The sequence below is a fragment of the Talpa occidentalis genome, unplaced genomic scaffold (genome assembly GCF_014898055.3).
Source record: "Talpa occidentalis isolate TD23 unplaced genomic scaffold, MPIMG_talOcc4v2.1 talOcc4.13, whole genome shotgun sequence".
In the NCBI taxonomy this organism is placed as follows: domain Eukaryota; kingdom Metazoa; phylum Chordata; class Mammalia; order Eulipotyphla; family Talpidae; genus Talpa; species Talpa occidentalis.
This window is the reverse complement of record NW_023601322.1, coordinates 95,855,396-95,882,964: the sequence shown is the minus strand read 5'-3', so window position 1 is coordinate 95,882,964 and position 27,569 is coordinate 95,855,396. Positions and strand designations below refer to the sequence as shown.

At 39.8% G+C, this 27,569-nt stretch overlaps 1 protein-coding gene across 1 annotated transcript in view; it reads left to right on the top strand.

Annotated features, from left to right (window-relative positions):
- The window catches only part of ENPEP (glutamyl aminopeptidase), a 72,758-nt gene extending 52,502 nt beyond the window's left edge, over nucleotides 1-20,256 (top strand). Inside the window, exons 12-20 of the mRNA XM_037509549.2 lie at nucleotides 6,282-6,412; nucleotides 6,538-6,593; nucleotides 8,506-8,656; nucleotides 9,648-9,721; nucleotides 9,823-9,927; nucleotides 10,379-10,549; nucleotides 12,521-12,661; nucleotides 16,252-16,330; nucleotides 18,344-20,256. Of these exons, the coding sequence (XP_037365446.1) occupies nucleotides 6,282-6,412; nucleotides 6,538-6,593; nucleotides 8,506-8,656; nucleotides 9,648-9,721; nucleotides 9,823-9,927; nucleotides 10,379-10,549; nucleotides 12,521-12,661; nucleotides 16,252-16,330; nucleotides 18,344-18,484 (1,049 nt within the window). The 3' untranslated portion in view covers nucleotides 18,485-20,256. The remainder of the gene's footprint in view (nucleotides 1-6,281; nucleotides 6,413-6,537; nucleotides 6,594-8,505; nucleotides 8,657-9,647; nucleotides 9,722-9,822; nucleotides 9,928-10,378; nucleotides 10,550-12,520; nucleotides 12,662-16,251; nucleotides 16,331-18,343) is intronic.
- The last annotated feature ends 7,313 nt before the right edge of the window (nucleotides 20,257-27,569 follow it).

Sequence of the window (27,569 nt, the reverse complement as noted above, 5' to 3'; positions counted from 1 at the left end):
TGCTGAGACTTTAACCCCTGTGCCACCAGGGAGGCCCCTTTGGCTTAACTATTACTGAGCATTTGTCACTGATGGTCAAGTGCAGGTTAGAGGAAAATCTTGTCAGCTACTGGATTTGTTGCTTACTCATTGAAAAACATGAAAGATTCATCTACAGAAACACCGTTTACCCAGAATTTTCACACAGTAAGGTTTTTCTGTGAGTGAACTGTCCAGACAACTGAAAAGCTTAGGGTGTCATAAAATAGATTTCAAGAGTTAACAATAAACATTTTTCCTTTGATGTAAAATGGACCTATTAGACTATTTGTTTAATGAAGCTAATTCTTAATTAATGGAGTAATTAGTGAATTCTTTCAAGCAAGTATTTATGGAGAACTAACATGTGCCAGACCCAGGGTAGGCATGGAGGTCATGCTGGGGGTGGGGGAAGCACAGTCCTTACCCCGTAAAAAGTTGCTGGCGGGTCCGCTGGCAGCTGTCAAGTAAGTGCCTGGCATGGTAATAGCCCAGAGAAGCACCTGCACTCATGGAGGGGTTCAGGAAAGGTTACTAGAGAAAAAGACATGTTGGCTGAGAGTTGGGTGGGTGATAGAATTGACCGACTATACTTGCGCACTGGACAGAACACTGGTAGAAAGTGGGGGCTCTCACAGTAATCCCCAACCTCTGTCATTACACGTGCACATTTTTTTACTTTCACTATTGTCTCATCCAACTCCCCCACCCCATAGAATATTCCATGAAGAAACAGAGCTTACTTTTGTGTAGCGGTGTTGGTTCTTTATCTCCAGCAGATACCTAGTAATTGTTCACTGAATGAATGAAGAGACTAATGTCCACAGAGCTTTGATGACAAACCTATCTTAATCTGAAATTTCAGAATCATGACTGGTCACTAAGCCAGAAGCAAACTAGACATCTCTTCTTACTTCAAAGTGGCCGCTCCATTTTTAGACTGTGCAATAAGTTCCTGCTTCCTGCTTGGGGACAACTCCAGCTCTCAGCTCCCAGCACAGATGACCCACACGTCCCCAGAGTACTGGCTGGTCAATCAGCTCAGGTTACCTACCCCCCCCCCACCTCCTGGCTTCTTAGATGATTCATCAGCTAGAAATTTCCCAGGCAATAGTGGGACTTCGCCCAAGGTCTTTCATGTACATTTGTGTTGTTCACAATATTTTAAACAGTATAAAAAATTAAATTGTTATAAAAATGTTATTGATAAGGAGAGGATGTCTGTAAGAGAAGCTGCTGTGGTTCTTCTAACCTACCCTGAGTAATCTCTCCTCTCACCTGCTATAGTATGTTTTATGCTGCCAGTTTTGTCCATCCTTACGTCTATTATTATTTTCTATTTTAAGCAACATCATTGTTAAAAAAGCTTCATATGCTTTCTCTTTGCTTTTTTTCAAATAAATTATAAGCTGCTTGAAGAGAGAAAGCACACTCTGCACGCCTTGTCCCCTGCCCTACACCCAACAAAGCTCAGTACACACTCTACCATTTACTCAAGAGTTTAAGCTCTTGCCTGAGTTGGCCTGTGTGTCCCAGGCTGATGTGTTTGAGAGACGGCCTGTGTATTTTAGTCATGCCTTTAGTCTCAGCTGTTATTCTACCTATTGTCAGTGTTATCTCTATTTAGTTGTAGTAGATTTTTCTTTTGCTTTTACCCTGCCCTCTAACACTGAGAAGAATTGAAGACTGTCACAAGATATCAGATAACCAGTCTTGTGAAAACATAATGTCTTAAAATAGTCATTCCTAAGCACACAGGTTCTAGGAGGAGATGGTCTAGACTTTGCAATGACTGTTTTCATAACTGAGATTTGAGGATGTATTCTGCATGGTTTAGATCTCCAAAATCTGATGTGCTCATAGAAATGGAATATTATTATAACTTGATGGTAGCTAATTTTAATACTTTATATCAAAATAATGGGCATATGTTTTAAAGTTTAACACAAAGAGACAGACTTTCTTCATTCGTGCAAGCTGAGCTTCATGGAATGTTTGAATTGTGTCACTGTGGATTCGGGTTTTTTTTTATTTAAATTTTATTTTTATATTCCCCATACAATTCCCCCTTATTTTGACCCCAAGCCCTCCTTTCCCCGCCCCCCACCCCCCATAGAGTGTCTCTGGTTCATAGTTGTTTGTTGATTTTGATATTTTCTTTCTTATAGTTATTCTTTTTCCTGGTCCCTTATTTAAGTCCCTTATTTCGCTGAGCATGATCCCTTCCAGCTCCATCCATGTTGCTGCAAATTGCATGTGTTTATCTTTTTTGAATGCTGAGTAATATTCCATGGTGTATATGGACCACATCTTCTTGATCCAGTCATCTATTTTTGGGCATTTGGGTTGTTTCCAAAGCTTAGCTATTGTAAACAGTGCTGCTATAAACATAGGGGTGCAGGTGCTCTTTGGAATGGATGTTTCTGTGTCCTTTGGGTAAATACCTAGGAGTGGAATTGCTGGATCTGTGGATTCAGTTTTTCAGGTTCAGAAACTCTTTCATCTGTTTAGTCCTGGTCAAGCAAGGTTTGAAAGATTAATTCATATAAACCAAACATACAAACATACTGATTTGTTAATTTTCATAAATAAACACACTGGCCAAAGTGAACCAGGCTAATTAGGTGCTTTCTCAGAAAGAAGGTTTACTTAATAAAGGTAAAAAAGAGAGTCTAATTATTGCACTCAAGAGACAATCAGTGGTGTTTTGGTGCAAAGGTTTCTTATTCATGCAGTAGTCAGTGAGAGGTTCTTGACCCATCCTCTCTCGGAGGTGACCCTCTCCCAAATAATGACTTAAAAACACAATCTTTTCCCTTCTGTGGCTCTACCACCCCCCTTAGATCTTGGCTGGCCCCGCTGGATCTTCTGCATCTGGGCAGAAGACAGAAAAAGATAAAGAAAGGACCAGGCGTAGAGGTGCATCTATCACTTCTACCCACGTTTTATGTGCAGTTGTCAATGAGGTGCTGAGCCCTAACTGCACGGGAGGCTAATAAAATCTAGCCCTACAGGCAGAAGGACAAGGCCAGCAGCCACATATACAACGGCCTCTGCCACATGCACTTCTTTCCAGGAATAGATCTGCCAAAAGTTCTGGAACATGTGCCCCAGCTCAGTGTCCCTGGTCCCTTAGAGACACAGGGACCGTCTTCACTAGCCAGCCCTCCCTTGCAGTTATTTCTTCCCAACCACCAAACCCATCCTTTTCCACAGTGGTATTGCCTCTTTCCAGATTCCTATTTATGCCGTAGGCCACTTCCTGAAATTTAGGAGAGACTAATTATTAATGACACGATCATTAAATACTTTCTTGAAAACATGATCCATTGAGGATATTCCCACAAGTGACTGACCAATCCATTCCATAAGGAATCATGTTCATCTTAGTTTCAGACAGTAAAGTTTTCTTCCTTGATCCAAAATTCTGTTAGTGTACCTATTGGGGATGTTTCAGCCTGCAAGTTTAACTTCTGTGTCATTAATCAAAAAACTGGGAGAAATTTTGCAAAGGCAGTTTTCAGTCTTCAACCATGTAGACAAGTAAGGGAAGAGAAAAATAAGACTTTTCTAGAAAGATTCCCTACTCAGTAAGAATTCAACACTTTTACTCATGGGGTGAGCAAGAGAGGGAAAAAATTTACACATTGGGAGATAAAGGATTATGTCACCATTAAATTTACATTTTCATACATAATATTTTTGTATTTTCCGAGTATATATACTTGGAACCACAAGGAACACATGGCTGTTATAATCAGAAAAAAAGTTAATAAATAGGGAGAGAGAAGACACACACACCCTCCCCTCTGCTACAGGCATCGATATCTCAGTCCTACTTACTTGTTATGTAACTACACAGCCCCACAGGCTTTCACTGTTGACAACTGTTCTGAAAGTAGCATGAACTTGGAAAGTTCCTAACTACTGGCTTCCTGGATCTCAGCTTCCTCATCTATAAAGTGAGAAAAATCACAGTAATTCTAGATAGGCTTAGCTAGGTATATATAAAGCACACTAAAATGCTGCAGTATTTAGATGGATTGCCAGGAACTTCTCGATGTTATTTATATTTGCTTCACTATTTATAGAGCTGGCAGCAGATCCTCTTTCATAATAATGGAGATAGCTAGCATCTGTTGGGCACATAGCTGGGTGACCAACACTTTACCTATGTTATCTTATTTAATCCTCACAACAGACTTGTGAGGGAATTTTATCCCTCTTTTCCTTATGGTTAACTGGGACACAGAGAGGTCAAGTGATTCGGCCAAGGTCACACAGCTAGTAAGTCACAGAGCAAGGGTTTTATCCTAGATCTGTCAGACTTGAAAGTTCATGCTCTTTCTCCTATAACATACGGCTCTGTGCTTAGCAAGAGCCTCTCCTCCTGATACAAACATTCAACGTACATGCTTGCCAAAAGATTAGTTTCCTTTCAACAACATGTCTCTGGGAGAATGACAAAGAAAGATAAATATTACGTGAGTGAGGTAAAGGTTTATAATTTGTCAAGTACTTACTCTGAAAGTTTCTAAAGAAACGTATTGTCTCATTGAAGAGTTTACTCATATATTATGAAAAACTACCGTGTCCTGGAGACTGTCCAGCCTTGCAAACGCTTCCAAAATTTATATCATCTTTCCTCCCAAACTGACTCACCTTCCCCTTGTCTCTGATGGCGACACGTTATTCATCCAGTCATGCCAGCCGTGCTCCTTCCTTAACCATCCTTATCGGGCCTGAGAAGGGGATGTGTTGATTTTTCCTGTGATGTGTCTCTTGAATACATCTTTCTATTTTCGTCCTCTCCACCTTGATATAAGCCCTTCTCTCCGCACTAGGTTATTTCAGTCAACTCTAGAATCTCCTTCTAACATATGTCCCAAACACTGTCACCACTTTCTAGAAAATGGAAATGTGGGCTGTTTTCCTGCTTAAAAATCTGTGTCTCACCATCTCTCCGAAGGTGGATTCCTCACCGTGGCTTGTGGCTCTTCCCAGGGAAGCCCCAGCCTCATTTCCGGCCTAATGTCCTCTTTTCCAGTATCACACGCTAAGTTGTCACTAGCCAACATCATGCGCAATTCCTCAAATATACTAAGTATTCCTACACCATTGTTTACATTGTATATTGTCCTCCTTGCAAATGAAAGAGTATACGACTTAAAAGTACAGGAGTGAGTCTAACCAATACTGGTGCTGTCAGAGTTTAGTTATTATTTTAAGTGAGCATTTCTTTTTTTTTTTTGCATTGAACTGGGATAAAGACTAGAGGCCTGAGGGTGAGAGGGTTAGCAGAGACAGAGTGGGGAGCAGAGCAGACAGATTTACTGAAGTTTACTGCTGAGGGGAGCAGCAGGCGAGACAGGAGAGGTCTGCTGTGCCCTGGCTGGGGATCGAACTCACGCCATAAAGGTAATAGCGTTGAGGCTTAACCCCTAGGCCACCAAGAGGCCCTTAACTGAACATTTTTTTAACCTGAATTATAAGTTTCTGTTCTTTCAATGTTGAGCTTCTAAGTATATATTAGAGCTCTATGTAAATACTGGTTGCTGCTTTAGAAAATTAATTTGGTAAACCCTTGGACGGAAAGGCATTGATACAATCAATTGAAATGAGGAAGTAGAAGACTCTAAAGATAAATAAAATTGGAAAAGCAAGTATGAAGTTCATCACAAAATCAAAAATGTGTCTGGATTTCAGCTCTATTGCATGTTTTTGGCATTTTAAAAGCATTATGATCCTTAAATCATTATTCTGCTTAACAATAGTGATTTCCACTAATTTGAATGTTGATTTGAATAAACAATGTACTCTCTTAAATGTTTACATATTTATCCCCTCCCCAGGCTGCTCCACAGTGAATACTCTTTGTAATGAGTGCATCATGATTAGGAATATATGACTTAGCCCTGGAAGGCAGGAACTTCTGTCTTTCGGCATTATTTTCTTTTACTGAAGGATCGCAAGCACAGAATTATTTCACCCATTTGGGAAGCTTCTGTCAGTAAGGAGTAGAAGTCACCAATTAGGGACAGTTATTTACATTACCTATTTCTTTTTCAGCTCATGCACTACAGCAACAGTCCCAAGTCGGGCAACTAAATACGAATTAGGCTTGGGAGATTTGGATCCAAACCAAACTTTAGTCCTTGAGCCAATATGTCTTTTCTTATTTTTTTTAACCCTCTGGGTCTAATTTCTCTGTGCTTACAGTATATGCAAACATGTTTCTCATTAGTGTTTATGTACCACTGCAGGCATCACTTTGACAGCTAATCCTGATGGAGATTTTGTGAAAATAAACCCAGATCATATTGGATTTTATCGTGTCAATTATGAAAAATCAACTTGGGACACTATAGCTACTAATCTTACCAGGAACCACACGGTAAGGGTAGCAATGGCTGAGTTGTTTTATGTTTGTTCAAAGAATAGCATCTTACGAATACTCATTTTTTCAACCTGCTTTCCTTTAAGATTCATTTTTCTTACCTCTTTTCCCTTTATCTCCAGGACTTTTCTTCTGCTGACCGTGCAAGTCTCATTGATGATGCTTTTGCCTTGGCAAGGTGGGTTTTGGAGTGAGACTAGATCATTTAAAACACTGTGGATTTTGTAAATGAATTACAACCAAGCTGAAGCATTAATCCATTTTAGTTTTAAGTAGCCAAAGCCACTATTTATAACATTGTCATCCTTTGTTCTCTTTTTTAAAACTCACAGAGCCGCATAGCCAATATCCTGGAATTAGCCCCTAGCATACACACAAAATCTCACCTGTCCTGCTGAATTGAGTAGGGTTGGTCTTTATCAGAGCCCTACAGTTAATCGGGGCTCTGATTTAACAGAGGCTCAAAAGTGTGCTATCATAACTGGATTTAATAAAAAGACAACATGTCTTTTGCTGATTCAACTTTGTGGGACCAAGCCCACAGTAAGAGCTCGTGGCTAGCACTGTCACGCCTTCATCAGGTCCCTGGACTAAGAATGAGACACGGCACATTAGGACTGGTTGGAGTCACAGTAACACATAGGAAATTGGACTTTTTTTTCCTCATGTTCTAAACGTAACCTAAACCTAGAAAAAGACCAACCATTTCCCATAGGCATGTAGCCCATGGCGACCTTTCTCACTCCATCCTATGTACTCCAGTATAAACCAAAAAAATTAAAACAAAAAAACCCAAGCCAGTCAACATGTACTAAGGGAATGAACCAGGGGAAGTAACAGTCCCATTGAGGGTTTCTTCCAGATAATCTAAGACCAGCAGTTCAACAGGTAGTTATTGAACTTCCAGCTTTTTTTGTAGAGGCCATGGATACTCTGAGGCATGTAACTGACTTCATAGTGTCCTCACCCTTCATCCTGAACATACTCAGGACTGGATGCCACTTCTACAGGAAGCCTCCCAGCTGGCCTCCCTTCTGCCAGCCTTGAACTTCCCCATGTATTGTGTTGGCATTGCTTATCCATTGTCCACCTCCCTCACCAGGCTGCACTTGTCCTGAGGGAGGGACCCAGGTCCTGTCCTCATCTTGTCCCCTGCTCCTGACTCTGCCTGGCATATAGTAGATGCTCATCACACATGGACTGAATAGTGGCTGGAAGAACAGTGTAAAGCAACACAGGCAGGCAGGGAGGGCAACTTAGCAGGCTTCCTGGATAGCAAGCTAGTGTACTGACCAAACCAGCTTCTTGACATATTTTTCATTTTAAAATTTATTTATTTATATATATTTTACATTTATTGCTCATTTTTGTACACTATTTGCTTTCTCCTCTCAGGTGTTGTCCCCATAAAATTCCTACCACCACTTCACCCGTGTACCATTGCCATAGTCTCTTGTGCTCTTCCCTGCCCTGTTTTGATCCGTCTCCCTACCCCTCCCCTGCAGAATGTCTCTGATTTATAGTTGCTTGTTAACTTTTTTTATTTATTATAATTTTTTCCTGATCCCTTATTTTATTCCCCTATATTCCTACTATAAGTGGAACTATCCAATATTTTTCTTTTTCCTTCTGGCTTAAATCATTGAGCATAATCCCATCCAGCTCTATCCATGTTGCTATGAATGGCAAGAGTTTATCTTTTTTGATTGCTGAGTAATATTCCATTGTATATATATACCACATTTTTTTGATCCAGTCATCTATTTTTGGGCATTTGGGTTGTTTCTATATCTTACCTATTGTAAATAGTGCTGCAGTAAACATAGGGGCTCAGGTATCCTTTCCAATTAAAGTGTTTGTGTCCTTTGGGTAGATCCCTAGGAGTGGAATTGCTAGATCATATGGTAGCTCCATTTTTAGTAGACTGAGAAACCTCCACACAGCTTTCCATAGTGGTTGGACAAGTTTGCATTTCCATCAGCAGTGTAGGAGAGTTCCTTTTCCTCCACATCCTTGCCAACATTTGTTGTTTCCCAAACACAGAAAACTTGTCTGTTTTTTAATGAACTTTTTCCTTGTTTGATTCTTAGAGCTCAACTTCTAGGTTATGAGAATGCTTTGAACTTGACCAGCTATCTCACAGGGGAAGAGGATTATTTGCCATGGCAGAGAGTCATTTCAGCTGTGACCTATATCATCAGCATGTTTGAAGATGATAAAGAGCTGTACCCCAAGATTAAGGTGAGGTTAATTCTGTAGGTCAGGAAAGTCAAAGTTTAGCTATTGATAGCCTGAGATGATTTCTCAGACAAGGAGCTACTGGGGCACACAAAGGTTATCTGCCTATACAGTGAAATCACAGAAATTAGAGTGACTTGTCTAGTCAAAGCAAAGAGATGCTATCTATTCTTTTCAACTTGAAATATATCATTATTTGTATACCACAGTAAAAGTATATTTTAGTAATAGAAGGAATACTATAGTTAATAATTTGTTTAAAATAGACAACATGTAAAACCACAGATCCTAAAATCGATGGATTTATCTACATTAAATTGAAATTCTTCTTACTAAAATATAATGTTATATTACCTTTCCTTATTGCTGTTAATCTCACATAGATATTTTGTTAGAAATTATTCCAAATACTTAGTGATTTTTGTAGCATTTTGCTGGGACACTTGTAATTTTAGACAAATTCTGCATTCAAATCCCTAGCTCCTCCATTTACTAAATGAAAGAACTTAGACAAATAATTTAATATTTGTAGTCTTTATGCCCTTGGTACAATAGGATTGCCATACTCAGTTACCTATGACAATGGGATAGTGAGGATCAAATAATAATATTGCCCTTAGTAAATTCTAAGGCAAAATATGAACATTAATAAGCATAATTATTATTATTGTAACAATACTTGAGAAATTTTCTGATTTGGTTATTATGCCAGCTGTTACTCTATTACATATATTAACTAAGAAATGGAGGTTTAAAGGGGCTCACCCAAAGTTTCATAAAATATTAGAGAAAGATCCCCAATGGTCTTCTCTTTAAGACTGAAGCAAAATTGCAATATAATAAGAACTGATTATGGCCCTTTGCAAAAAAAAGGACAGGCCCAAGTTCCCTGAGCTGATAGAAGATGGCAAGAGGGGATAGAGATGATCATGCACAGGAGACTTGATAAATTGTAAGCTTTACTTACTCATTGTACCTGGTACTTTTATTTCAGGCATACTTCCAAGGACAAGTGGGGCCCATTGCAAGTAAACTGCAATGGAACGATACTGGAGACCACCTCACAAGGTTATTTCTTACCTTTTTAAGAGTAACATTCATTTAACATTTGTGCACATGAAGATGTGTTGAAAGTGCTCAAGGCGCCATCTGTGTCTTTGCCTCCTCAGGTTGCTCCGGGCCTCAGTGCTGGGGTTTGCTTGTAAAGTGGGAGACAAATCTGCCTTGGACAGTGCTTCCCAGTTATTTCAGGATTGGCTCAGTGGGAATGTGAAGTAATTATTCACCATGTTTTCTTTTCTTTTTTTTTTTTTTTGAGATTTATTTATTTATGCATGCAAGAACTGGGGTACAGACCAGAGGTGTGGGGGTGGTGAGAGGATTCACCAGAGACAAAGCGGGGAGCAGAACAGGCAGAAGGACCAAAATACACTGCTAAGGGGAGCAGCAGGCAAGACAGGAGAGGTCTGCTGCACCATGTGGGCAGCTCCCTGGCCGGCTGGGGATCAAACTCATGCTGCAGAGACTGTGGATAGCTTCACAGTGCTTGAGCCACAAGGGAGGCCCTCACCATGTTTTCATTTAGAGAAGACTTTAAACTGAGAAATGAGGCAGTAAGAAAATTAAAAAAAAAAATTGAAAGTCTGTGAAACAAAAGAAATCAAGTTTACTCAAAATTAAAGTCTAATAGATGAAAACACTCTCAAACTCATGTCCTTCTTCTAGGCTTCCTGTGAATCTCAGGCTTCTGGTATATCGGTATGGCATGCAGAACTCTGGCAACGAAAGTTCCTGGAATTTCATGCTTGAGAAATACCGGAATACTGCATTAGCACAAGAGAAAGAAAAACTGCTGTATGGGTTAGCATCCGTAAATAACATTACTCTTTTGTCAAAGTAAGTTGGGTTTTTATTTCACTTATATGGATGATATTTGATGACTTAGGTATCAGAGTATCTCTAAGATGCTATTAAAGATTATTTTCCCTGAAAAAAAAATCCATGTAAGAGTGTCATAAATAATAAGGGCACATCGCCTCAGATGAAATATTCTGGAGGTAGGAGAAATCCACGGTCCACATTTTCATCCAGGATTTAGATTCTGCTCTTTCTGTTGTGCCATTCTCAACATGTGGTATGTCTCGTGACTTCCAGAGCTCCAAACATTTTGTCTTGGCACAAATATGCTTGATAGAAGACACAATCAAGACAGTGCCTGCTCCCAAGTCTCTGTCTTTTATCTTCACACCTCCCCTACCCACATAATCAGTGCTGGGCCACATTCTGGATCCACCACTCCATCATTTGAGTAGGATGAACTTGAACCAGTCAGGATACTCTGAGTCTAGGGTCTCAGTCTGCCTTTCCAAGCACCAAGGGTACCATGCCCCAAGCTCCTCTGTCAGCAGAGGAGGCTTGTCTTTTACAGTGTGTGTGAATGTGTGTGCGCACACACATACACACACACACACACAGAGGAAAATATCCAACAGTCCCCATAAGTTGCTTCACATTCTGCAGGTTTTGTTTTTGTTTGTTTTTTTGGGTTTTTTTTGTGGGACCCTCGCTGGCTGCCAGGGAACGAACCTGCGCTGCAGAGGCTGCAGGCAGCCTCGCAGCCCAGCGCTCAACCACTGCGCCACCAGGGGAGGTCCCACATTCTGCAGTTTTAGTGACCCAGAGTCAACTGCAGTCCAAAAATATGAACTACAATAAATTATTTGTTTTCGAGAGAAAGAGAGCACATTCACATAATTCTCATTACAGTATATTGTTTTAATTGTTCCATTTTACTATTAGTTGTCATTGTTCATCTCTGATTGTGTCTGATTTTTAAGTTATACTTTATTGTAGGTGTATAGGTGTCTTGGCATGAAACTCATCTATAAATCTTCTCCCACTTCACAACTATGCCCTCAGATTAGTTAGCTTCTGCCTTAATTAATTTTTTGTTTAGTTAGTTTCTGAGTTATTTACTTTATTCATTTAACCAACACTTATGGTATCCTTTCTACGTGGAGATTGTGGGAATAAAAATAATTAAGATATGGTAGATATCCTTGAAAAACTTAGAGGCTTACTGGGGAGACTGAATGGGCATAGTAAATTATAAGGCAGTAGCCAGTTTGTGAGGACCAGCAGTTTGCTTTTTCCCTGACAGCACTAGCAGTACCCCTTCACCATTTTTCTTTTGTTTGTTTTTAAAGTTTTTATTTATTTATATTTGTGTAGAAGAACTGGGGTGCAGCCAGAGACACGGGGGTGAGGGGTGGTGAGAGGATTCACCAGAGACAGCGTGGGAGCAGAACAGGCAGATCTACTGAAATACACTGTTGAGAGGAGCAGCGGGCAAGACAGGAGAGGTCTGCTGAGCCATCTGGTTAGCTCCCTGGCCAGGGATTGAACTTGTGCTGCAGTGGGTGCAGACAGCCTCACAATGCTATCTTAACCCCTCTCACCACCAGGGAGACCTGTTCCCTAAATTTACTAGCTACTTTGTTTTTTAGCTCAGTGGGATAATAGGTAAATGGGTGAAGATTTTCTATTCAGTAAGTGCAACTATTTTTCAAGTTAAAGTTAAAATTGTATCTTTTAAATTATTTTTAGTACTTCCAAAATAGTTCCATCTTCAGATGTTCTTATAATTATATTTTACTAGTGCTCAAAAATCATAGGTTGTTGTTTAAAAACAGTCAACTACTTTACGCACTTTTAAATTGTTTTATTATTTGCTACTTTTCATTAACATTGTCCGTTGATGCCTTAGGAATTGAATTACTGAAATGAAAGCTATGTTCTACTGAAAGTTAGCTAAGGGTGAATATTAAAAGTTCAGTTTAAACTGTTTTTCTGTTTGACTTCTCTTAGCTATTTGGATTTGCTCAAGGACCCAAACATTATTAAAAGTCAGGATGTGTTTACAGTCATCCGATATATCTCATATAACCACTATGGGAAGACCATGGCTTGGACCTGGATACAGCTCAACTGGGACTATCTAGTCAACAGGTGGGATGCTTAAACAATGGTTTGCTGTTCTCTTTGTTAGATCCCTGTACATGTTCTTTCTTTTTCTCCTTGCTGTCCTTTCTCTAACATCAGTACCATTTCTGACAGGACATGTTATCAAAGGTAAGAGATCACTTATTTTCCTTCTTGGAAAGCAATATGCTAGTTAATTTTAGCATATTTTTTTTCCTGGAAAGTATTATTTCCAATTGATGTACAGAATCTCTAAAATCCAGAGAGATCACTAAATTGTGTTATTTTTAATTTGGTTAAAACAGGTAGTTCTGCATTTTGTGCTAACACTTAGATAAGGTCAGGCACATATTTAGTTTTCAATATTTAATGAGAGCTAAATGAGAATGAACTTACAAGAAATCTATGTAAATGAAAAACTGCTTATTTTAAAATTATTGTGAAAAGATATGAAAATAATGTTCTATTTTGCAAAATAGCATGGCCATTCCCTTACTGTTTATTAAATAGAGTGTTTTTCAAGGCCTATTGGAATAGCTCTGACCTGACTTATTTTGAATCATGACTTTTTCACTTCAAAAAAGTGTTCATTTTTATACCTATTAAGAAATAAGTTGGAAAAAGCAAGTGTTACCTTGTCATAAAAATTATAAACATCTGGCCTTAAAAGAAACCTATTAGACCAAATTTTGATTTTTTTTCAAGAAAAATAAATTGGTAAACTATTTCCAGTGCTAGTTCCAAACCCTTGCTCAAGGCTTTTAACTTTCTTCATAGTCTAATGATCTAATTCTCATGAGGTCTTATTCCAAATAGCCTCAAACACAAAACTATATATAACCACATGTTCAGACATACAAAAAAATCAATATTACTTGTGGTTAGTTTGAATAAATAGAATTTCCCCAATAAAGTTGGATAAGCCAAATTAAATGAGTCAGTTTTATCCAAATATTTCCAAACTCTTTAATGTCTTCCAAACTTCAGAATGAGTGATTTTACTGTCTCCATTTCTGAACAATTTATTACCATCCTAAAATAAACAAGCAATTTTTTTATAAATTTTTACCATGTGATTTTTTAAAAGATTTATTTTTTATTTATGCATACAAGAACTGGGGTGTAGGCCAGAGGTGCAGGGGGGGTGAGAGGATTCATCAGAGACAGAGTGGGGGGCAGAACACGCAGATCTACTGAAATGCACTGCTGAGGGGAGCAGCAGGTGAGTCAGGAGAGGTCTGCTGCGCCATGTGGGTCAGCCCCCTGACCGGGGATCAAACTCAGGCCACAAAGGCTGGCGATAGCTTGATAGCACTGAGACTTTAACCCCTGTGCCACCAAGGGTGACCATATGATTTTTATGAGAACTGATATCCACACCACTAATATCCTTTCCAGTTTGAGACTTAACCATAAAGTTCCAAGGATACTTCAGAAATTATTTGCTGTTTTTGTTTATTCCACTAAACTTTTAGACAAAACTGTGAAGTGGAATGAATGCAATAAGTCAATAATATATGGTGTAACTGTGTTTGGTTTTAATTAATAACTGTGGATGAAAAATTAAGTCACTGGGACATGTCTGAAACCACTTAAACACTACCTTGTAAACAAAATAATTCAAAAAGTGAGTAAATATTTTGTGTGCATCAAAACCATTTCTTTTGGATGAAATAATAATATTTATGTTGACATTAAGTCCAAGAAGATGAATTTTACATAATATAGTTATTCTTCAAAATACTTGATATAATTAAATCCTTATCTTAGTTTTCAAACTAATCAATATGATAAATAAACAACACATTTCCCCTTAAATCTTACACTTTAATTATTGGTTTCTTGGATGAGCCTATTTCATTTTTGTATTTCTAGCATTTATATAGATAGTGGCAGCTATTATTCAGTCTTTTCATTGGTAGTTCCCAAGGCAGTGAAGAACACATATAATAGAAACAGTGTTGAGAATACATGCTTAGTCTGAGATTTTAGATAATGACTGATTGTCGCTAAGGAAAATTGCCTGACTTCTTCTTCTAAGACAAGAAAGATGAAAGATTGGGTGGATTAAACTCAGTAGTCAAGGTGAGCATTGGACCTGGCACACTGAAGATCGTGCTTAATTATTAAAGCATTTCATCATTTTTCCATTGGTATGTTTTCTCTTTATATTTCTTCTGCAAACTGCTGGTTCCTGTTGGTGTATTTTGACCAATTTGTAAGTGTTCTTTATATCTCCTTTTAAAACAAAATCATGAATTTTGATGTTTAATTTTGGTTCCCCTGTATTCCTCCTACAAGGGAAACCATGTGATATTTTTCTTTTTCCTTCTGACTTATTTCTCTGAGCATAATCCCTTCTAGCTCCATCCATTTTGCTGCAGATGGCATGAATTTATCTTTTTTGACTGCTGAACAATATTCCATTGTGTATATGTACCACATCTTCTTGATCCAGTCGTCTAATTTTGGGCATTTGGGTTTAGTTCAAGTCTTTCCTATTATGAATAGTGCTGCAATAAACATAGGGGTGCATGTATTCTTTTGTTTTAATGTTTTTGTGTCCTTTGGGTAGATCCCTAGGAGTAGAATTGATGGGTCATATGGTAGCTCCATTTTTAGTAGACTGGAAAACCTCCATACATCTTTCCATAGTGGTTGGACTCATTAAATATAATTTTTGTGACTGTTTTTATTCCACTGCGTTAGCTGTTAGGAGACTTTTTTTTTTTTTTACAAGTACCACAATCATTTGTCTTGTGGTCTGTAAAAAAATTTATGATTCTTGCTCCTTTAGAGAGAAAATGCAAAAAAATAGGGATAGAATATGAGCTCTAAATTTCTATCTTTGCACTCAGCTTCAAGTGCTGTTACTTAGGGTGATATAGAACATCAACGCAATAATGCATGTAGCTAGTCAGGCTTTTTGAAAGCGGAATAATAATGATATTCAAATCTCAGTGACTACAGGAAGATGCAGAGTATTAGCATGGAGGTGATAGCACTCTCTGCTGTAATAGAAACAAGCTGCAGCAGCTTTAACGACATAAACGATTATTTCTCATTCAGGTCAGCCTCTGGAAGTGAGCATTTCAAGGTGTTCCACCCCTGGAAGTCTAGGGCATGTCTTATTTATGCGGTTGGAACTTGAAGGAAGAAGGATAACATGTCTGTGACAAGCAATATCCCTTACTTAAACAAGATCTACTGTACCATGTGGGTCAGCTCCCTGGCTGGGGATTGAACTCATGCCTCAGTGGCTGCTGATAGCCTCATAGTGCTGAGACCTAACCCCTTGAGCCACCAGAGAGGCCCTAGAATGTTCACATAGTTAACATGGTGTCTGGGGTGGAGGATGAGGAGAGAAGAGAGTTGGGGATGACACCAAGCTGTCTCCTACATCTGAGGAAGGGACGTGAAGGCATCTGCAAAAAGCGCAGAATTTACTCATACAGTAGAATTGTTTTAAACGTGTTTTCTTACTATGTTGTGTTTACATTGAAAAATCACTTTTTTAACCCCTCCCCCCCAACAGAAAGGAGACGTGTGCATCTAGAATAGGGGTTTTAAATTCTGGGCACTTGTACTTGCTCTTACTTCCCTCCATGTTTCTTCAGATTCACGATCAACGACAGGAACCTCGGCAGGATTGTCACCATAGCAGACCCTTTCAACACGGAGCTGCAGCTCTGGGAGGTATGGACGTCATCCTCTGTGCTTGTCTAGGGACAAAATGAAACTTGGAAAAAAAATAGAAAGGGTGTTTTTTTTATTCAGATCAGGAAGCTATGGAGGAAGAGGTAATTCTTGTATCCTATTAAATACATATTTTTTAAAAACTGAAAAAATTCAAATAACCAAAAAACAAGCTATTTATTTATTTTTATTAATATTATTTAATTGTTTTCTTACATCATTGTTCATTTTGGGACAGTGTTTGATTTCTCCCCTCAGACATAGGCCTTGAGGTTCTTCCCCCAAACACAGTCACCCCCACAGTCCCTTGTATTCCTTCCTTCCCAGTTTTGACCCCTTTCCCTCCCCCCACCAAGGCTGGGCACCTCAGATCTACATTCAGCTTGCAAGTTTTGTCTTTTTCCTGAACCTTTGTTCAGAAGAACCAAACAAAAGCAGAGAAAGGTGAGGCCTTGAAGGCTGCAAAAGACCCTTCAACCTACCAAGCATCCACCCTTACCTCCTCAAGGTTTGATTCATAGTTTCGGAATTTATTTTTTTTAATACTTTATTTATTTTTTTAAAGATTTTTTAAATATATATACAAGAGCTGGGACACAGGCCAGAGGTGGGGGGGGGCGGTGAGAGGATTCACCAGAGACAGAGCAGGGAACAGAACAGGCAGACTGACGAAATACACTGCTGAGGGGAGCAGCGGTGAGACAGGAGAGGTCTGCTGTGCCATGTGGGTATCTCCCTGGCTGGGGATTGAACTCATGCCTCAGTGGCTGCTGATAGCCTCATGGAGCTGAGACCTAACCCCTTGAGCCACCAGAGAGGCACTAGAATGTTAACATTCTTTTGTGCATTGAAAAAATAATTATTTTTGGGCCTCCCTGGTGGCACAGGTGGTTGAGTGCAGTGCTGTGAAGCTGTCTGCAGCCTCTGCAGTGCCAGTTCGATCCCCGCTGGCCTCGGAGCAACCCACATTGCGAGCAGACCTCTCCTGCTGCACCCGCTGCTCCCCTCAGCAGTATATTTCATTTCAGTCAGTCTACCTGTTCTGTTCCCCGCTCTGTCTCTGGTGAATCCTCTTACCCTCCCACTTATCTGGACTGTACCCCGGCTCTTGTATAAACAAAATAAATCTTTTAAAAAAAAGAAAAATAATTTTTTTTTCTAGCTAGCAAATCATATGGTTTAGTTTTGAGAAGCTTTTACTTTTTGTGGATTTTAAAAAATTATAACATTTTTTATTGAGATAGCTTTGGTTTAGAACATGATTTATGATTGAGGGGAATAGGCTCACACCTCTTCAGATATATGTCACCACACCACACCCACCACTGTGGTGCCCATAGTCTGCACAGGCCACTGGGTCTTTCTCCACTTTGCTCTTCACTCCCTAGTATCCCCTATGGCAGCCTCAGTTCTGTAGTCATATTTCTAGTATTTTTTGTTTGTTTGTTGTGTAGTTTTTTTGGTAGATTTGCTTTGTTTCCATATATTCCACATAAGTGAAATCATCTGGTATTTGTCTTTGTCCTGATTTATTCTGCTTAGCACAATCCCCCCCACTTCTATCCATGTTATCAAAAATGGCAAGATTTAATCTTTTATATATCTGTAGCTATAAAGATTCCACAGAGATTATTTTATGAGTTCTAAATAACCTAACTCAAATTATATTAAAATACTCCAGACTCCTGAAGTAAGCAAAGTCATCCTTGCACAGACCAGATTTTCCAGGGAAAGCCGTGAGGAATGCATAGTGGCCAGGTCAGCTGTTGGTACTGCTGTCCTCTTTCCCAGGGCATCAGACTCCCCTTGCCTCACTGGGCAGTCCAAAGCCATGGTGAATGCTTGTTATCGTGAGCCAGGAACTCCATCTCAGCAAAGCACCCGGAGGTTCATCTCCGTGTTCGTAAGGATACTGAATTTCTAGCAAAGAAGGGAACAGACCCAGTTTGTAAGTGAAATTCTTGATGAATAGTTGAACTTAAAATGACTCAATTATTTCTCTCTCTTTTATAGATGGAGAGCTTTTTTAAAAGATATCCAGAAGCTGGAGCAGGAGAAACACCAAGACAGCAAGTGTTGGAAACAGTGAAAAACAATATCGATTGGCTAAAACAAAATAGGGAAACTATAGCAGACTGGTTTCAAAATGTGTAGTGGGAATGGTTCATGTGTGAATGTTGCTTCTCCTATTAAGCATTTAGTGGCCTAATTTATAAGCATTATGGTGGGAGCTTTATGCAGATACTGCTTTTACTAAGTATCGTGTTTTATATCTTGCAAACCTTTCAAATTGTTCCCCTTTATGAAGATGCTGATAGAATAGTTAATGTACTCAGGGATTTCTTCTAAGTGTACTTCATCGGAGATATTTTACAAACTGAAGACAATTTAATAGCTGTTTTAGTATCTTTAAATATCATTCTTTGTATCTTAAATCTATGAAAATAGAACAATTTGGTCTTAGCTTTACATTTTTAGTACCAAGGAAACTCCACTTAATCTTCTCTCTTGATTGATTTTTTAAAGTTTAAATACCAGTACTAGAGGGACCAATATTACCATGTTAATCTTTATTTTATTATTCAGAACTACATAGCCCTAATATCATTTTATTCACATTTGTCTTACCCAAAGTAACCTGGGCTTAAGTTCTACTTAAGGATTGCAGGAATTAGCCAAAGAAATGACTGGCTGTTGCCTTCGCTCTTACAGAATCAACAAGAGAACTCGCCTCTCCTTTTAAAAATAAATCTAAATGATTACCAAGAAGAAAATACATTGTTTCCAGTGTCACTTTACTCTTGAATAATAATGACTGTAGCATTTCCCAAATAATTTAGCACAAAGCAAATACGATTCAAGAACCAGCCTTTTTCATGCTTGCTGTTCTACCATCTTCCTCCAGTCCCTATAAAGCTCCTTTAAATATGCTATGAAATCAGAGAGAGGATAGTGCTTAACTCTGCCTCATGGATTTTAGTGGAAAAAGGCTAAATAATTGGAAACTGGTCAGGAAAGAGAGAAGGCCGATTATTCCATAAAACTAAGTGGAATTAGAATTTAGCAGTGGCCTCACCTAGCAATCTAAGTGTTTTGAAAAGGAAGAAACTCATGGATGTCTCCAGCATTGCTGAGACTATGTCTTTTTATAGGTAACTTATATGTATGAACCCTCAGGTTCTAATCCATACAGAATAGCACTGGTCGAATTTATATTCACAATTTGATTAAACACAAGTAGAAGCTGGTAGCAAGAATATACTTAAAATGACATCGATGCCGAGGAAATCCACAGTATAAGTCCAACAGGCAAAAAAGATGGCAAATTACTTCTTTCCAATTTGCTGTATCTAGAAAATCTAAATCAATTAGTAACTTCCAGCTGTTATAATTCAAGGCGGACTTGATGACAACTGAAGCACACAGGAGCAATCAAAACCTTAGCTTTGATTTTATTTACATAAATAATGTGTCCCAATCAAGCACTCTCAAACTTTGTACACTTCCCCACTGCTGTGTCTTAATTATCACTTCTCAATGCATCCAGATAAACTGGCAAATTCAAATGTAGGCTTGTAGAAGGGGACAAGGACAAAAAAAAAAAAAGAAAGAAATCTCTGGACCAAACCTTTAAAATGTTATTTTAAGATACTTTGGGAATAAAACCATGTTAATACCATAGATCATCAAGAAAAAACTCACTTGCTCTGGGGATGAACCCCAAGCTTCAACTTGATCCCAATCAAAACCTGTACTTGAAGACTTGGTGTTGTTTGAAGTGGACAAATAAGGGAATAGAAGAGTTGATCCTTCTGTTTTATGTCATAAATAAGATTTCAATAGAAATATATGTTCCAGGGGGCTAGTAAATAAAACAGATTACAAGTTGCCCACAAGTCATTCTGTTTCATGCCAAGTCATTCTATTTTAGTCAATTTTATGCATTAAAATTGAAAGTGAATTATTTAGTTCTCTTTACACTACATGAAAAAAAACCTGGCAGTCTTTATCATGAAAACTCCACTGACCCATCAGGATCCTCTGGCTTGTATTTTTTTTAATGAGAATTTATTTATGCATACAAGAGCTGGGGTATAGGCCAGAGGTGCAAGGGGTAAGAGGATTCACCAGAGACAGAGAGGGGACAGAAGACAAAGATCTATGAAATACACTGCTGAGGGGAGCAGCGGAGAGACAGGAGAGGTCTGCTGCACCATGTGGGTAGCTCCCTGGCCCAGGGATTGAACTCGTGCTGTGGTGGCTGCCGAGAGCTTCATAGTGCTGAGACTTAACCCCTGCACCACCTGGGAGGTCCCTCCTCTGGTTTTTAAAAGACTGATGACCCAAAGATGAGATTTGGCCAAATCCATGACAATACTACTTGGTTCCAGACATGGATGATAAAGAAGATGATGGTGGGGGGCCTCCCCGGTGGCGCAGCGGTTGAGCGCTGGGTTGCGAAGCTGCCTGCGGACTTTGCGGCGCCGGTTCGATCCCCGGCTGCTCCCCGGCCACTGGAGGAGGGTCCCACATGGCGCGCAGACCTCTCCTGCCGCCCGCTGCTCCCCTCAGCAGTGTACTTCGATCCTTCTGCCTGCTCTGCTCCCCACTCTGGCTCTGGTGAATTCTCTCACCCTCCCGCGCTTCTGACTGTACCCAGTGCTTGTACAAACAAACAAATGAATACATAAATAAATAAATAAAAATACATGCCTCTCTTAAAAAAAAAAAAAAAAAAGAAGATGATGGTGGTGATGAAAAAAGATCCGCTGGGAGACCCATGAGCAGAGGGAGAAGATGAAGGTGAAGAAGATGAGGATAATGATGGGGCAGGAAGGAGCGGAGGTTGAAGAAAATGACTAATGCAACACATGGATTCTAAGCTTTTAAATTTTCTCCTGTCCCTGGGAGCAAGTGCTCGCTCACTCTGTGCTTGAAGTCTCTTCTCTCCTTTACAGCATGGCTCTCAACCTACTTTGGGGGAAATTACCTTTAGTAGAAAACAGTGGGAAAAGAATCTCTGCCCCTTTCTGTTCTAAGTTCTTTTTTTTTTTTTTTTTTTTTTTGAGGGACCCTCGCTGGCAGCCGGGGAATGAACCGGCGCTGCAGAGGCTGTGGGCAGCCTCGCAGCATAACGCTCAACCGCTGCGCCACCGGGGGAGGCCCTCCAAGTTCATTTTTATCACTTTCTGGCTCAACCAAAACTTTATGGACTCAACACCACCATGCCTTATAGGAAAAAAAAAAAGACCGCCCTCTCCTTTGCTCTGCTGAAAGCCGGAGGATGCTGGGCTCCTGGGTGGTAGGACATTGAATTCCAGCTGTTTTCTGCCTTTCTCTGACTATTGGGCTCAGATACTGTGTCTCGATGTAAATATGGATAATTAGCATTTACCAACATGCACCTGTCTACTTCTTTTGTCTTTTTTTTTTAAAGATTTATTTTCTTATACAAGAACTGGGGTACAGGCCAGAGGCACAGAAGGGTGAAAGAATTCACCAGAGATAGAGTGGGGAACAGAACAGGCAGATGGACCAAAGACACTGCTGAGGGGAGCAGTGGGCGTGACAGGAGAGGTCTGCTTCGCCATGTGGGTAGCTCCCTGGCTGGCCGGGAATTGAACCCATGCTGCAGAGGATGCGGACAGCTTCATAGCACTGTGCTCAACCTGCTGCGCCACCGGGGAGGCCCTACCTGTTTACTTTCTCTTGGTTTAAAGCAGAAAAAAAAAAACCAAAACTTTAAAATGGGCTATAGAAGTTCAGCAAAAAGGTGGCCTTGAGATGTTTGGGTAGGTTAAGTGGGCATTTTGACAATATGGCTTCTTCAGTCTGTTTCAGTGGGATGTTTAATGGACATCTCTTGCAGTTGAAATAAAATTCTTTCCTAGTGAAAGAACAAAAATAAAAGAAATGGCTATGACCAAAAGCTGTCTCTATGCAAAGCATAGTTGACTGCTGGTTGGGTTTTGTCAGTTTTCACAGGGCAAGAAATGAATGCACTTGTTTCCAGAGTGAAGCCACTTTAAAGCCATCAACTTTTTTTTTTTTAAAGATTTATTTATTTATTTATACAAGCACTGGGTACAGTCAGAAGCGCAGGAGGATGAGAGAATTCACCAGAGCCAGAGCGGGGAGCAGAGCAGGCAGAAGGGCCGAAGTACACTGCTGAGGGGAGCAGCGGGCAGCAGGAGCAGTCTGTGCGCCATGTGTGACCCTCCTCCGGTGGCCGGGGAGCAGCCAGGAATCGAACCAGCACTGCAGAGGCTGCGGGCAGCTTCGCAACCCAGCGCTCAACCGCTGCACCACCAGGGAGGCCCTAAAGCCATCAACTTTTAAGATGTAACCGGAAGAAATGATTAGCAAGGTCATGGAGCAAGAAGCAGAACCAGTATCTTACAGCCTGTCCTGTATCACATCATAGTTGCACGCACATAAGCTAAAAGGCTGAGGAATAAACCAGGAGCACAAAGCTGACAGGTGAGGAAGGTCTGGGGGCAGAGATGTACAGATAGGGTGAAGGCAGTGGTGATCCCATGTTTACCTTCACGTTGGTGAAGCATCCGTCCATAAATAGATAAATGTAAAGTGGAAACAAATATCTAGCACAGTAATTTTTAAGGGGGTGGGGGATAAAGAGAAAACAGAAGGAAATGGAGAGCATGGTTACCAAATGGAAGTTTCTAAAACATAAGCTGAATAATAATTCACAGAATAATAATAATCCACAGGCTTTTTTGTTAAAACCCTGCAGTTTTCTAAACTCCAGTGTCCCACATATATAAAGTTATGTATTTAAACTTTACAAAAACCCCATGAAGTAGGTATTGTTACATACCTAGTTTAGAGACAGAGAAACTGAGGCAGAGAAATTACAGAACTTGCCTGAGGCCATCATAGTGGTATCTAATATCTGTCAGGATTCGAACCTAGGCAGAATCTATTGATAACCACCATGCTGGAGTAGAAACAGGTGACTGGGTTTGAATTTCAACTATTTGGCATTCTGGTATCCTTAACCTCTCTCTCTCTTCAGCCTTCCAAATTTTTAAGGGGGAATAATTATAAGTACCTCAGTGGGTGGTTGTGAGGATTAAATGCAAAAATGCATGTAAAAGATGAATGTATGGGAAATAATAATGTTCAAGAATATTCAAGAAACATCAGCTGCTATTCTTGTGACATTATTTTATCTCTCAGTCCCCACTGAAGACACCAGTTTGGAGAATATAATAAACACGAGTGCAGAAGCAGCCAAACCTAAGCAACCGAAAGCACTAAGAATAAGCAATGTGTCAGCCTATGTCATTGTTCACAAATAGTTACTGCCCCCTCCCTGATGAGAAGCCCTTTGTCCTACCCCTTTGAAGGCTAGCATGGGTGTATGACTCGCATGTGATGTATGTTGATTTCAGGCAGAAATGTCGAGAGCCAACACATGGTTTGGCATGTTCTCAACTCTTCCGCAACTAGATCCACCAGTGTTCCAGGCAGAGGCTATTCTACTAGCCTGAAATTCAGGATGAAAATGACAGGTAGAATTTAGCCGGCACAGTGCATCTGCATTGTAAGAAATATTCTTTCTTAGAGTAATCACTGAGGTTCTCAGATTGTCTGTTACTGCCCCAGAATCTAGCCTAGTCTGTCTAATATAAACACTAAGTGACTATGATATTCTACCATATTTATTTCCAGTTCTTTCTCTTCCTCCTTCCCTTATCAAACTTTTGTCTTGTCTTTGTTAAGATGTGCAAACTAAAAATACTTTTTTACACTTTCATGTTTATTTAATTTTTTTAAAAGCTCTATGGCTTCCTGCTCTTTCTTTATTTCTTTTGTTGTTTTTTTTTAAGATTTATTTATTTATTTGTTTGTTTATACAAGCACTGGGTACAGTCAGAAGCACAGGAGGGTGAGAGAATTCACCAGAGCCAGAGCGGGGAGCAGAACAGGCAGACTGACGAAATACACTACTGAAGGGAGCAGCGGGAGACAGGAGAGGTCTGTGTGCCATGTGGGACCCTGGCCGGCTGGCGGGGATTGAACCGACACTGCAGAGCCTACAGGCAGCTTTGCAGCCCGGCGCTCAACCGCTGCGCCACTGGGGAGGCCCCTGTTTACTTAAAATTTTTATTGAAATAACATTGCATTATGACAGTTAAGTTTGGGGCATGCATTTTTATAAGTCAAGGTAAAAATCATAAGAAGAGAAATAGTTCATAGCATATAAAAACTCTGAAATACAAATGCCGTATTTACAGGATGCCTCCAAAGTCAGCTTCAAGAGCCAATAAACTACAACATTGTATCTTTTCCTTTTGGCACAGCGCCACCAAAGTTGCAGAAAAAAATGATGATTACATGAAGCTGAGTTTTCAGCCATGTATATCCAGACCTTTAACATGAGCAATAAATAAACCTTTGCTATTTTAAAGTAAAAAACAAAAATCTGAGCAGTTCAATATGAAGATTTGCAGACAGAAAATAATCATGAAAAGATGCACAATGACATTTGTAATCAGGGAATCAAACATTAAGATGAGATAATACCTCAAACCTATTAAAATGGCCCAACTCTTGGCGCCTCCCTGGTCGCGCAAGGGGTTAAGATGCAACCTACGAAGCTATCCGCAACTATCCGCAACCTCTGCAGCATGAGTTTGATCCCCAGCCAGCCAGAGAGCAACCCATGTGGTGCAGCAGACCTCTCCTGGCTCCCCTGCTCTTCCCCTCAGCAATCTGCCTGTTCTGTTCCCCACTCTGTCTCTGGTGAATCCTCTCATCTCCCCCCCAACACACACACACACCTCTGGCCTATACCCCAGCTCTTCTGTGCATAAATAAATAAATCTTTTTTAAAAAAAAATAAAATGGCCCAACTCTAAAAAAAAAAAATGCCAATTTCTGATGAGGTTGCTGGGCAACAGAAACTCTTTCATTGCTGATGGAAACGCAAAATAATGCAGTCACTTTGGAAGACAATTTGGGCATTTCTGACACATTCTTACCATCTGATTTGATAACTGACTTGAAAATTTATGGCCATACAAACACTTGCACATGAATGTTCGTAGCTGCTTAATGTATAATGGTCCAAAATTGAAAGCAACCAGGAGGCTTCATTGCGTGAATAGAAAAACAAACTATGGCACACATGTAAATGGAATATTATTCAGCAATAAAAAGAAAGGCACTATCAACTCACAAAAAGACATGAATGAAACTTAAATACACATTACTAAGCAAGAGAAGTCAGTTTGTATTGGCTACATTCTGTATGGTCCCAAGATATGATATTCTGGAAAGCAGAACCAGAGAGACTGTAAAACCATCAGTGGTTGCCAGGGACTGAAGGCTGGGGTAAGGAGGGTAAGGTAAGTGAGGTACAAGGAATTTTTTCAGAGCAGAGATATTATATGTACAATATCTGTGTGCTATTGTAATTGTGAATACATGATACTGCATTTGTCAAAAACCCATAGAATTTTACTGCACAAAGAGAAAACACTGCATGCTAATTAGGGAAGAAGTGTCATTTGGGAGGTCAGAGGACTGCAGATTGAATACAGAATGTGACCCCCAAAATCTAATTTACTATAAATTTATTTACAACCTCAATGAACAAGGTGTAGGGAACGGTACTGACCTCTGTAACTGTGAAAATGAGTACAGTCTATAAATCTAAGAGCAGAGAGAAACTACCCTTAAGAACTCTATTTTGGATGATGAAGTAATTTGTCGCAGGAGTTCGAGTTAACAATCCTAATGCAACTGTGGACACACTGCATGTGAGGGGCATTCTACAAAAGCCCTGACCGTCAAGCTCTCAAGAACATTGAAAGCCTGAAAATGTGTTACAACCAAGGACACAATTAAATGCAATCTAGATGGGATCCTGGAACAGAGAAAGGACTTTAGATTAAAACGAAAGAAACCCGAACCAAGTATGGAAGTTCCATGATAAAATTCAATAATGGTCACGTTTCATAATTACATAATATGTTGGTTCTGCCTAATCTTAAGTGTGGTGACTTAGAAAGAAGATGGGCTTTAGGGGCCTCCCCTGGTGGTGCAGCGGTTGAGCGCTGGGCTGCAAAGCTGCCCGCAGCCTCTGCAGCGCCGGTTCGATCCCCAGTCACCGGCGAGGGTCCCACATGGCGCGACAGACCTCTCCTGCTGCGCCCGCTGCCCCCCTCAGCAGTGTATTTTGTTGGTCTGCCTGTTCTGTTCCCTGCTCTGGCTCTGGTGAATTCTCTCACCCTCCCTCGCTTCTGACTGTGCCCAGTGCTTGTATAAATAAATAAATAAAATCTTAAAAAAAAAAAAAAAAAAAAAGATGGGCTATGGCATTCACCAGACCAGCCCTGATCTCAGCTTTACCCCTCCACTACTTGATAGCTGCTGGATCTCAAACAAGTTACTTTGCACTTTCCTAAGCCTATGTTCTCATTTTTACGAAGATGCTAATATCTGCTTCCTAACACTGCTGTAAGGATAAAATGAGATAACCACATATAAAATACATAGCACAGTCACTGGCATATAGTGGGAGCTCAACAAATATTAAAATGTGTCCCCTTTGCAAGCTACAGTGACACCTGGAAGTCAGAAAGGATAGGCATTCTATATTATGTAGAAGACTGAATGTTTGAGTCTCTGGTAGATTAAGACTTTGCCATCTGACACGTAAGGGATGGGTATCACTTGTCAGAAATTAAAATATTTGGAATGCAATATGCCTTTGATAAGGGATAAAGCCTCTTTCGGCTATTAGAACTTCTCATAAATCTTCACCTTGTACTCATTCAGTATTTGCTTATTTGAGATCTAATTATATCTTGCCTATTTGAAAAGTTCTTTCTGAATATCCCTTATCTTATTAAAAAGAGCGTGGGTAAAAGAGAACAATCATTCAATTCATGACAATGGCTAATAAGAAAAGCAACAGACACAATAGTCATGAATTGTGCCCTAATAAAAAGTAGGTTTTCTTTTTAATTACAAAAAGAAAATTCAATGTAATACCCCAGGCCTATACGCTGTGCTGAGATACAAAAGCATATACCAAAAGCAAGAGTGCCTTTATCTTCTATTTGGATACCAACCACCAAACATCAAACAACTGATAGGAACCAAAAATAATTTAAAGAAAGAACTGTTAGGAGGAAAAGGCATCAAGACATGAGTAGCAAAGTGATGCAATTTCCAAAGTATTTCCGATTCCTTACTGACTGCGTCA